Below are 12,736 nucleotides of genomic sequence, written 5' to 3' on the forward strand. Positions count from 1 at the left end.
CAAAATCTCAACTTTCTAAGGAACATAAAGCCTGACCTGTACCTGGCCAGAACCTCCCAAATGACAAATAATCTTCTAGCCCAGGGCTTCTCAAGTAGGGCTTGGGTACTAAGTTTGACTCCAGTGTCTGTTTTTGGGGACAAGGAGTTGCTAGATTTTTAAATATGATGAAATTTTATTTTAAAATGTAAAACTCCTTAGCTGCTATTCAGAACAGGTGGTGGGCCAGATCTGGCCCCTGCTCCAGCCTTGGCTCAAAACCCTTAAGGTAAAGGGGCTCCCTCCTATCCAGTGGCCAGTCTGAGTCTAGTTCTTAGGCAACAGTTTCATCACTGTCCTGATTCTGCCTGTTTGTGAAGCAAAAGCATGTTTTGGTTTTTTTTTTGAACAGGACAGTTCTTCAAATCCTTGTGGAAAGTTATCCTGTCTTTCCTAAGGTTTTTCTTTTCCCAGTGGTCTTCCTCAGGCATGATTCCAAGGCCTTTCCCTCTCCTGGTCCCAGGGTATGAGATGTTCTCCAGTGGATCACTATGTCTACATCTGAAGGTGGTATTCTAGGAGTCTGACCAGGGGTCTGCAGCCAAAGATTCCATTTGCTCCTTTGGTCATCATATTTGTTGAATAATATTGAGCATGTGGAACATTCAAATATCCATTTCTTTTTCAGAACTGCTGTCTTGGCTTCCTTCCTCCATTTTGCACTTGTTCATTCACATTTATCTCTGTTAAATTTCACCTTCTTAGCCCTGAACCAATGCTCTAACATACTGAGCTCCTTTATATTTCTTTCCTAGATCACAGATTGGGGCTAAGGACCAACTCACCTTCTCTCCACTCATGAAACGCTCCTTCTCCTTCAGGTTCACGTGGTCAATAGAAAGACCCTGCTCTGCACGTGACTCAAAAGTAACTGTCCCATCTGGTCTGGACACAACCCGGCCTTTCCTTCCAGTCATCTGTAGCCCAGGGGAGAGGGAAGGGACCATTAACAAGAATGGACAACCACATAATGCGCTAGAGGGGGAAGGCAAAGGTCCTAGAGGAAGAAGGGGGAGGTCCTCAAAAGGATAACGACCTCTGATGTCATTTAGGACTTACAAAATGCTTTCCTCACCACAAGCCCATACTAGATATATGCACAGACTATATGAAGCTGTGGCAAAGCTGGGCCACAGAAGCCTGGCCACTACCTCCCTTTCCAGCCCCTGCCATGAGGACACCCGGCTGCGGGGGCATACCTTACCTTGTACAGACTATACAGATTATTACAGAGGAAAACTGAGGCTCAGAAAAAAGCTGTCTTTGGGGCAGCCTGCAATTATGATTTCTTGAAGATAGTGGTGGCTACACTATGGTCAACATCCATTTGAGAGAGAGAGGCAGGGTATGATTCTGCCCTCGGGGTGCAGTGGACAGGATGCTAGACTTGGTGTAAGAAAGGTCTTAATTTGAATTCCATATTGGGCACTTTCTGGCTGCGGGACCTGGGCAAGGTCTTCCCATGTATGGGCCTCAACTGTGAAATGCTGGGCTCAATGACAGTAATGGCCTCTTCCTCTGCTCTATCTATGCATGCAAGGCTTTTATGTCAGGGAGCACTGAGGGGCCAGCTGCTCATGGGGTATACCACACCACCCTACATCCCAAATGCCAGTCACCTGTCCATGATTTTTTTTTTAAGGTTTTTGCAAGGCAATGGGGTTAAGTGGCTTGCCGAAGGCCACACAGGTAATTATTAAGTGTCTGAGGCCGGATTTGAACTCAGGTACTCCTGACTCCAGGGCCGGTGCTCTATCCACTGTGTCACCTAGCTGCTCCCGCCAACAATGACTTCTAACCCCATTCTGAAGCCAGTGGGCTCCCTGGCCCTCGGCAGGGCTAGCCCATGAGGTGTGCATGGATGGATCCATTTTACAGAATCTTCATCTGAATGCACATACACATTCTTTCTGTACCCACATGGGTAGAGAGCGAGGCTGAGCTCTTCTGAGAATGTCTCCCTCATTCAGGAAGCCCTACAGGGTGTTCTGGGCCTTAATGCGGTCAGCATGGGAGGATGGAGAGTGCCAGACACAGGGGGCAGGCCAGAGTTAAGGTTCTGCCTCTGTGAACACTGGCTGTACAACTCTAAGCGACATCCCTCAGGCCCTTGGTGTTATGGGTCACTCTCTGATGACGGAAGGAGATACTGCCTGGCTTTACCTGGCACAGGTTCAGTTCCTCACCAGGAGATTCCTAGTCTGCTGAAGCCAAAGACCTGGCCAATAATTAATGTTTGTCCTTCATTTTCAAAGACCACAACATCAGGAAATTGATGCCATGACAAACACGAATCATATTTGAGTGAGGGGCTGCTATGCTAAGTCATCAGTCACACTTTCTCCTCCAGAGCCATCTGGGTCCAGTGGCCAGATATGAATCAGGACGACTGAAGATGGCCCTAGATGTGAGGCAATCAAGAGTAAGTGACTTGCCCAGGGTCACACAGCTAGTGAGAGTCATGTCTGAGGCTGGATTCCAACTCCTGTTCTCTGTGCCACCTAGCTGCCCCTCAGTCAATAATTAAATCAATAAACAAAATAAGAGGGTCTCCAAGATCCTCTCAGCATGTAGAAACCCCAATTGATTGTCATTTCCACTTATACTAACAAGAGAAGCAGGTGGAACTGCAAGGGAAGATCCATTTTTGCAGTGTATTCACTGGGTAATACTGCCCAGGTCTTTGACGGGCTTTCAGAAGCAGCTAGGACCCTCTGCCCCTAATCTAGCTCACCCAAGTACCTCAAGCTCCTCCCCAGGCTCCCCTAGGGCCAGGACTGACCAGCAGATGGCAGCAGTTGGTTTACAGGCCGACTTTGAACCTGGAGCTCTAGACCCTAGAAGGGCTGGGGAGCCCACTCTACTTTGTAGGCATCACTCTGCCCATTGCCTGGTCCAAGTATCCTACTTTAGAAGTGATGAGGACAATCTGGAGGGCACTCAAGAAGGTGTTGGGGAATAAGGGAACCTTTTTGTCTGAAAAAGTGACGCCTTCTGAGGGAGGCCATTCAAGTAGCTGAAAGGTGGGCATCCCCAAGAGGAAATGGATGTGCTTGGCCTGACCCTAGTGGGCAGGACTGGGGGCACTGCAGGAAAAGGCAGGAAGACTTCCTAACTCAGGCACAGGATGGGCTACCTCAAGGCATAATGGGTTCATTGCTGATACTCTCCCAGAAGACGAAGTAAGCCAGGATCTGTGGTGTTGAAGACGTCTCTGCCATACTCAGGATTCTCTGCTTGCTATTCTGCTTGCTATGGCTCTTTAACCTGTCCTCTGAGAATCCACCTCTGGCTCAGGCTACATTGGATAGCCCAGCTAATGACCCAGAACCAGAACTCAGACCTGCCTTCTCAATCCCTAAATTAGCTCTATGGAAAAAATCCCAGAATGACGACTCTGGTCAATCAGGCTAAAGTGCTATCAGGAACCCACACTAGGGAAGACAGGTCCTTCCTTCCCTTCTGGCCAGACAGAACCAGCACAGTATCCCACAGCCTCCAGTTTTAATCACTGGGTGCCATGATGAACACCATGGGAAGGAGCCAGCTCTGGACAGTCTGTGCACATCATCATGAAGACACTGCTTAGAACCTCTACCAGGGTGGAGAGGCTAGCCCCTGCCCAGGTTGGAACAGTAGTCTCAGAGACAGACTTACCTCCGCCACATGCTCAGGGCCTCCAAACTTATGGATGAGTTCGTCTAGGGTGTTGAGAGGTAGATCTCTGCCCAGGGCTCTGACTTTGGCCAGAAGATCCTGTTTCAGTTTCTCGACTTTTTCCAGCACCCCAGGGCCGTGGACATCCCTCTGGGAGCCATAATAGTGCAAAGGACCTGGAAGAGGTATACACATAAAAAGCCAGAATGAGCAGGGGGAAGACTTCAGGGGACGGGGTCAGTGTCTTCAAACATTTGGAAAGTTGTCACATTTCATAAGATTCGACTTCAGAAGAACCCTCCAAGATCATCTAATTCAACCCCCTCATTTTACAGATGGGGGAACCAAACAAGAGGAGTCAAGAGACTTGCTCAAGGTGACAAAGCCTTATCTCTGACTCCAAATCAAGTCTCTCTTCTAAATTTTATACAGGAGAAAGAGGAATTACTTATCTGACTTGGCTCCAGATGGCAGAACCAGAACCAATGGGGGGAAGCTCTGATTCACCATTAGGAGGAAAAATCTCTTAATACTGCAATGGGATGGGCTGCCTCCTGAGGTAGTAGTCAGGGCTGACAGACGCTGGATGACCACTCGAGCAGTAGTGGGTCAAGGTAGGCAAATGCCCTCCGCAATCCCTCTGACTCGTGAGGAGGGAGGCCATTCAGGGATAGACCCTGAAGCATAGAGGAGGGGTTCACTCTCCTCTTGGTACATGGCACATTCCTGTCTAAGACATGCCCCCCTGCCCTTCAAGACACACCAGCTGGAGAGTTAAGACCAATCCCACCAGCCCCAGATCTGAGGTCTTTGATCAGAAGTGAGCTAAAGAACCTTGCAAGGATTCCTGAGAGGGGAACACACTGAGCTGGGTCATAAGCTGCTAATTGAGCTGACTGGCTTTTTTTTTTTTTTTTTTTAGGTTTTTGCAAGGCAATGGGGTTAAGTGGCTTGCCCAAAGCCACACAGCTAGGTAATTATTAAGTGTCTGAGGTCAGATTTGAACAAAAGGTACTGCTGACTCCAGGGCCAGTGCTCTATCCACTGTACCATCTAGCCGCCCCTGACTGGCTTTTCTATGGTATTTTATAGTTTAGATGGCGTCTTCCTCACAGCCATTCTCTTAAAGCTCACAAATCCAGTTGCTTTCCACAGATACAGAGAGTTCTGAGAATGTTTGGCCTGGGACCAGATGAGGATAATGACTTAACCTGCCCAGTGTGGAAAGGACTCATACCTACATTCTCACCTTATATGCAAGGCTTCAAAGATCTCAAGAACTGAAGGGACCTTAGAGGTCATTAAGTCTAACTTCCTCAGTGTACACAGGAGGAAAGTGAAGTTCAGGGTAGTGAGATATTTGCATAAAGTCACTCAGCTAGTACAACCTAGGCTTCAAAGACAGATCTCCTGACTCCAGGGTCCTGGGATTCAAGGGAAGGAATAAAAATATGGACTAGCCACAAAGAAGATCATGCAGTGGACCAAAAGCCAATTGTGTCCAGTCAGCCTAGCACACATCCCTTTCCCCTTGTCACCAAGCACTACCTCTGTCGTCTGAAGAGGGGTTATCGATGATGACGACATCATCATCAATGAGGGACTCCGGGGAAGAGTTGAAGTCGCTATCAAGGCCAAGGTCAGAGTCTGTGCTGCTGTCATCGCTGATCTTGATGACTCCTGGAAACTCACACACCATCTTGGAAATCTTGGCAGGCCGGCCTTTGGGCTTCCCTGCAGAAGAAGCATCAAGTGACGCTGTCACTAGGGGAAGGGTGGGCACTCTGGTCAGTGGACAGGGCAGGCAAAGATGCGGACAGAGAAGTCATCAGAAAGCCAAGGGTTCCCCAAATAAAAAAATGGCCAGAGAGACCAAAGCAGAGATGGGTTCCCTCCAAAAAAAGGAAAGGAAACAGATAAAGGAAGATCTGCCCACTTGATTCTGTCACCATCCTCACTGTGCCTGTCCTTGACTCCCTTGTGGTCCAGTGACACAGGAGGAATGATTGCAGGTCTATTCTGATTACCCTCTGCTTCCCTGAGAGCATCTTTCCAGAGAAATCTTCCCTGGTGACAGCCTGTCCCAGCTAACTCATGATCCAGGGGATTGTGGATGGCAGCCATATGGTTACACGTTTGTGTCAGTTTCTGGGCAAAAAGGGTTTTTGGGCTTGTACAGCTAGGGCATCTCTGGAGGCCAAACTCATGGCCACTTCTTGTTAGCTGCTGACCCTATCCCTTGTGTAGAGAGGAGCTACAGAGTGAGGGTCCAGCTGGCAGGGAATAAGCTGAAATAACACATGTGGGGACAAGAAACCAGAATCTTACCTTGCATGGAGGGCAGGGTAGTGATAAAATAAATGGAACAGCACCCTGCCTCCTCCTGCTTCAGGCAAACATAACAGAGCAGGCCTCTCCAAACTGGGGCAGCTGCTCTGAAGCTGCCCGCACAAGGACTTGAGCAGGTTTCCCAGACCTCTTAGTTCTGGGTTCTGCTTTGGGAATTCATATCCAAATCAGGTGAGGAGCCACGACTTGGCCCTGAGTCCTGAATAGGAGGGTGACCCCCCCCCCAAAGGCAGTTCCTAAGGTCCTCTCACTATCTCTCCAAAGAGCAAACCCAGAGCCACCGAGTTGTGGGAGGCCCTAGGGAATGTGGAGGAGATCTTGGGGGTGTCCTTACACACTTGGATGTGTAAGGTTTGACTCCCCAGTGGGGTCGCTCTCAAGAAAGCAGTCCCATAAGCTAAGGACTCCATTAGCTCTATATCAGGAGAGTCAAGTTGAGTCCTGGAGAAGGGATGGCCAGGCCAGGGTACTGTCTGCCCAGGCAGGAGGAAGGAAGACCAGGGGGTGGGGGTGCCCTCCCTCCTCTAACGGGGGCTCTCACTAGCTAGCCCAGTACCTGACTCAGGCAGGTCCAGCCCCATTGGGGTTGGAGGGAAGGGGAAGAGGAGAGGAGGGAACGGCAGGACGAGGGAGGAGAGACAATGCTTGGGCATGGAACAAAAAATACTTCTCTGGCAGGCGAGGGAAGGACAGGGAAGCAAGAAGGGAAGGGGAAAATCAGAAGGCAGGAAGGCTCTGTATGTTGGGTGAATGCTGGAGGATGGTTTCCCAAAGAAAAGTCGGCCAAAATCAAGAGGAGAAAGCAGCAGAAGCATGACAAAGGAGAGGGGTGGGGAGGGATGAAGGGGAGGGGTGAGTCAAGAAAGGCAGAGGTGGTTGGGAGACAGCAAACAAGCCACAGTCGCTGGGCAGGAGTTCAGAGTTTGCTGGGGAACAGGGTCTTACGTTTTCTTTTAATGCCAGTTCCTTTGTCTCTCTTTCTTTTGGTTGAAGGAAAGTGCTTCTGAATTAGTGATAGAAAGACGCCTCTGAAAGTAAGATGCACAATTTATTCTCGCTGGTAGCAGCAGGAACATCTTCTTGTTAGAAGGCAGAGATAAACTTAGTGAATCATTTCTCAGTGTGAAAAGGGGAGGAAATCTGCCATCTGGAGCTTGCACGTTGACCATTAGTGAGTCCAAACATTTAGATAGTTGTATGTATCATAGGAAAGGGATCTGCTTAGCTCAATGGACCCCAAAACAGCTCTCTTGAATGGGAGTGTAGGGTAGGTAAGCCAAAGTTCCAACTCATGCTACTGATCGTCTGTGGACAAAAAAGCCGAAACAGACAACAGCACTATCACTAACTAACGTCCCATTCTCCACAAGAGGGTTGGGAACCTGCCATCTGTGGGCAGGCTAAAGGGCAATGGCTCTCGGTTTGTTCTCTGTGAGCATGAACAGCAATTGGAGTGGGTCTCTGGTCACTAGAGAGAGTGACACCCAAAAATGAACTTGCTAACCAATGGCTAATCAGGAATCCAAAAGTTCTACTGAGACAGAGACCTGCTGAGAAATAGGAGAAAGATGATAGGATGTCCTCAGCAGAGACTGTGGTAAGGCCAAAACAACACACAGAGACCTCCAAAGAATACTGGAATTTCAATCCCCCCTAGAAGGGAGATCTTTTGGGGGAATGGGTGGCAGAGAAAATGATCCTTAAATTGAGTACCTGAAAGGGGCTCTGGGTGAACACACTAAAGACTTTCAAGGACACGTACACACCCACACACTCATACATACACATGGGCAGGGGGTTGTCTAATGAATGATATTAAGAAACATTAACAATTCCATTTCTAAATGATCAAGGGCTTGTCTATCGGTGCTTTTCTTGAAACAACTTGGGAAGTTTCATAGATATGGAAACTGAGACTAAGAGAATTACTAATTTGCCACAGTGGGACTTAAACCCAAGGCTTTTGATGCCAAGTATAGAATTCTTTTCCCTGCCTTTCACAAGCAGAAGAGAAGACTTGGGGGGGTACAGAGGGGGTCATTTCAGATGAGGAGTTCCTGCTGGGTCTGGTTGCTGAATGGGTGTCTTTTGTGACTATTCCATGGGACACTGAGGCCAGAGATGTTTAGTTCTCCATTGATCTCATGAGATGTATGCTAGAAGTGATGGGTCTGTCTGTGTCCATCAAATGGGAGTTCTATCACTCTGATTTCAGGCTTAGGACTGCTTGCTTTCACAGTTACAAAGGATGACAAAACATGGGCATATCAGAGAACTGGGCACAGATGGGAACTCAGGAAGGTGAAAAGGAGACAGGGTGTTACAGCAAACAAAAAGAGCAAACACTTCAATGCGGAATGTCTGGAATGAGAGCCCTGGTGGGGAGATGAGAAGGCATGGAAGGATGTGGGGAAAGCGGCAGCTGAGACAGGTCTGGACTCTCTCCTGGGACAGGGTTGGGAGGGAGAGCTGGGAGAGGAGGAGCCTTTATGGCCTCTGAGATCATCGGTGCTAAGGGGGAACCAGGGAGTTAATCCTCAGAGGAAATAGGCTACATGGATTTAAACATTCCTGGAAAGAAACTGAAGCATTTTTGGTTTAACTCTGCCTGACTCTGGACAAAGGAAGAAGAGCTCTCCCTCAATGTCTGCATGATGACCTGGTCGCCGACTGGCATTGGGGTAGGTTGAGAAGTCTAAACCAGGGAAGGGCCCGCTGGAAGCTTCACTATTTGAGCTGCTGCTCCCACCAGAAAGGCCCCTGCACTCTCATATGACATGCAGCCCAAGTCCCACTGGAACAAATTATCTACCTCCCCCCCTGAATCCACATGCATTCACCCAGGTTCTGAGCTCAGAAAGTCTGCAATAGAAACTCAAAGCAAAACCGGAGTCCCACAACCTGGCTGACATTCAGTGAAAAAATTACCTCATAGAAGGAGGGGTAGAAAATGGGCCAGCCTCAGAGTATGGTAAGACAAGCCAAGGAGACTCAGTCAGCCTCAGCAACAGGGTGAGTGTTCTGAGAGTGGCCCACTCAATCCTTGAGAGGGGAGGGAGAAGGGACTAGGTGAAATGTGATTCTGTGGTCTGACAAAACAGACTCTAAACGAGCTGGGGAGATCACCTAGAATCACAGAACACAGCACAGTAGAGTTGAAAGGAGAGAGGAGGAGGGAGAGGGAGAGAAATATGGAACTAGGAGACCTGGGTTCAGTCATTTCCTTACTGTGTAACCTTAGGCATTGCTCCTCTGTGGACCCTCATGCCTGCACAAGGAAATCAGGTAAGACAGTATTTCTAGCAGGAACTTCCCTTCCAGTCAGGTGCAGCTACCAAGCAGAAGGGCAGCAGGTACGGGCAGTGTCATCATGAGGACACCAGTCTCCCTTTCTTCTATCCCTCTGCCTGCAGACAGCCACTTCAGAAATGGAATATTTAAGGTCTATTCCAATTCTAACATGCTATAAAATTCTATGATTCATTCAGTTCAACCCCTTAATTTTGCAGGTAGGAAAACGAAGATTTAGACGAGAGGTAGCACTCTCATCTTTATCACTCTATGGGCAGCACAGCACAGTGGCCAAAGTCTTGTATTTGGAATCAAAGACCTGGACTGGTTCAATACTCACTACCTGTACGATCCCAGAAAAATCACATTTTATCCCTGAGCTTTAGTTTCCCCATCTGTAAAATGAGGGAGGGGTTGGATTCAAGACCTAAGGCCTTTTTAATTCTAAATTGTGGTCTAAACTTATTGTTAGATTGTAAGCTCCTTGAAGGTAGGGGCTGTCTTTTGCCTCTTTTTATCTCCAGTATGTAGCACATGACCTGGCACATAAAAGGTGCTTGATAAGTGTTTGATTGACATTGATCATGTGAATCAGTAGCAGCTGATGAAAATTCTCCTCCAGTCCTATTTGTTTGTTCCCAGCTCTTTAACCCTGGATGTCCTACCTTAGCCCTGGGAGGATAGCTCATTTCCTATGTGCCACCAAGGAATGGGCACCTCTAGGCTTTGAGAAAAGGCATTCTTGTTGTAATGGGTACACTGGTGAAGTCACTCAGAGTTCCTAGACCAAGCCTTGCCATTTACAGCTATTTCTGAGGGCTATGGGACTTTCCTATTGGCTCAGTCCCACACAAGCTACCCTGGGATGAGAAGAGCCAGAATTCATGACTGCTTTGATATTGGGGAGTGGCACCTGGAAGGTCAAACTCATACATGTATGTGTGTATGTGTGTGTGTGTGGGAAACTCCCCCCCAAAGGCTCGTCTTTGATGTCAACTTAGCTAACAACATTCTCGTGGATAGGTAAATGTTCTTTAACTTAAAATTAAATTGCTTCATAAAAGCTTAGACCAAGATTCCTGTGCTGAATGGCTTTAGTTCAGTGATCTGCTCTCATTTTGTACATTAGGCCCATTCTGAGTCTGTAAGAGAGACAGCTTAAAGAATATCACCTTCCCCAGCCTGGGGACTGTCAAGTAAAGGCTCCAGCCCCAACCTCCCCTTTCCTAGGGCAGTTCTCCCTGAGCTTCTGTCTCCTCCCTCCTCAGTGCTCCTACTCACTCTGCGGCAGAGACGAAGCAGTTCAAGTGTCCATCATTTTCATCCAAGACCTCTCGGGTTCGAGCTTCTCCAGTAGACTGCAGCCCAATGACTATGCACTGTGTGAGGAAGGAAGGGGAGTGTGTGAGTGAGATGGTATGGAATGGCAGGGGCATTCCAGGCCAGGCTGTACCACAACAGGAGTCTCCCCTCAAACTGCTAATAAGTGGTCATCCAAAGCTCTTGCTCAAAGACACCCACTTGAGTGTTCAAAGCAGGTTTAGTGACTGACCAGCACTCCTAGGCAGTAATGTGGAAGAGCTCAGGTAGGCACTGAGGTCTCCTCCTGATACAGAGTTTACTTTCTGCTATCTACACATTGAGCATCCCTGTCCTCCATGTCCCTTGCCGACTCTGGTTGATAGGGTAAGATGACCTATGCCTCTCTAGCATAGGATATCTAAGCAGATGTAGATCAGATTCATGGGGTACCTGCCCCTTTCTTCATGAATTACTCACTTCACTCATGATTCTATGGTCAAGGCATCCCTCAGGCTTGCAGATCACCCTGGCAGAGCAAAGCTTGCCTAGCAAAGCAGAGTGTGACAGAACTAAGAAGCTTGGTCATTGGAGGATGGATATTTTCCCCCCAGCCACAGTAGGTTCATAAGAAACATACTGAAGAGAAAATAACTCCTTGTTAGCTGCACTCTTCTCCTTATTTACCTGGTAAAGCTGCTTTTAACCCAGACTCTAAGGAGAAGACTTTTTCATTCCTTGCTCCTGTCCTTAAGAAGGCCAGGAGAGACCAAGTTGGCTGGACTGGTGGAGATGGAGTTTATGTCAATTTTAAAGGATGCAAACCTCACAGAGGTTTGGCTTGGGATTCAAGTGGGGGTCACCTCTACCTCTCTTCTGTTCACACCATTGTGGGAGGGGACAGAAACGACACAATATATATATAAACAGAAAACCTGGGTTTGAACTCCTGAACTTTCCTATTTATTACTTATGGAATTTTGAGGAAGACCCTTCACCTGTTTGAGCCTGTTTGCCTATCAAAAACAGCAAGGCAGGTTAGCCTGGGAGATGTCTACAGTGTCTTTAAATTCTTACTCTATGAATCTGTGACCATACCTTGCCCTTTGCCAGCTCTTCTGTTGCAAGCTCAACCAAACGACGGACTTTGGCGGCGATGCAGAGATATTTGAAGAAGCGCTGATGGGCAGACCAGAACTGACCCCAAAGGGACTTACGGGACTCCAGGCCAATCCACTCTGCTGCCCGCTGGAACACCACTAATGCCTCTGCCCACTGAAATGACACAGAGAGGGTAGGTGAGTCTGGGATGTGGCTCTTGTTCTTAACCACTTCAAACTGGCTTTTCTCCAGGTACCATCCCAAAGATTATTTTAGCAGGAATTCTGAGTGGCTAACAAAGAAAGCACCAGTTCCCTAGTTTCACAATCAAGGTACACCATTATTTGGCATGGACTTATTTTTCTGGACAATCTTACATTATGTCATTTCATTTGCTTCCAGCACATGAGACCACTAATTTAGCAATGACCCCTCTATGCTTTTGGACATGTCACCTCTTCCTTTCCTCACCATATCTGATTCAACAGACATTTATTAAGTGTTAGCTGTGCAAAATAATCCAGCAGGGGCAACTGCAGTCTAGGAAGAATTTCTGAAATCCTCTCTAACTTTGAATTCCCGTTTCTGGCCTCTTCCAGGTCCTTCCCTGATCAACTACTCTTTTTTTGTTTTGTCCAGTGCTCTTATTAGGATTTCACCTTTATGCTTGCAATGTGTGTATGTGTGTGTGTGTGGGGGGAACCTTTTCTTTTTTCAACAGACATTTTCTGTGAAGGCCTTAGAATTCCCTCTGGGGCAGGGACCAAGGTCTTATTTTACCCTATCCATCCCAAGCACATGGATCCTGAAGAATCACTATCTTCAAGTTTTTAAGATCAGAGCAATCCAGTAGGCAAGGTGCTAGAGCTCTGAGTAACCCACTAAACAGGGAAAATCAGAGAAAGCAGCTTAGAGGAGGAAGATTAGAGGAAAAAAGATCGCCCTTTTTTTGCCAAGGTGAGGAGAGAGCCTGGATGCATTAGGGAGGAATGGATAGGTT

At 47.8% G+C, this 12,736-nt stretch overlaps 1 protein-coding gene across 5 annotated transcripts in view; it reads right to left on the reverse strand.

Moving 5' to 3' along the window:
• The window catches only part of SBNO2 (strawberry notch homolog 2), a 213,205-nt gene that overhangs the window by 18,263 nt on the left and 182,206 nt on the right, over positions 1-12,736 (reverse strand). For all 5 annotated transcript variants that reach the window (XM_074204526.1, XM_074204527.1, XM_074204525.1 and 2 more), the window contains 6 exons: positions 11,734-11,910; positions 10,618-10,715; positions 6,991-7,073; positions 5,245-5,430; positions 3,697-3,872; positions 825-956 (listed from right to left, as the gene is read on the reverse strand). In XM_074204526.1, coding sequence (XP_074060627.1) covers positions 825-956; positions 3,697-3,872; positions 5,245-5,430; positions 6,991-7,073; positions 10,618-10,715; positions 11,734-11,910 — 852 coding nt within the window. The remainder of the gene's footprint in view (positions 1-824; positions 957-3,696; positions 3,873-5,244; positions 5,431-6,990; positions 7,074-10,617; positions 10,716-11,733; positions 11,911-12,736) is intronic.

Source organism: Macrotis lagotis, chromosome X (genome assembly GCF_037893015.1).
Source record: "Macrotis lagotis isolate mMagLag1 chromosome X, bilby.v1.9.chrom.fasta, whole genome shotgun sequence".
Taxonomy (NCBI): domain Eukaryota; kingdom Metazoa; phylum Chordata; class Mammalia; order Peramelemorphia; family Peramelidae; genus Macrotis; species Macrotis lagotis.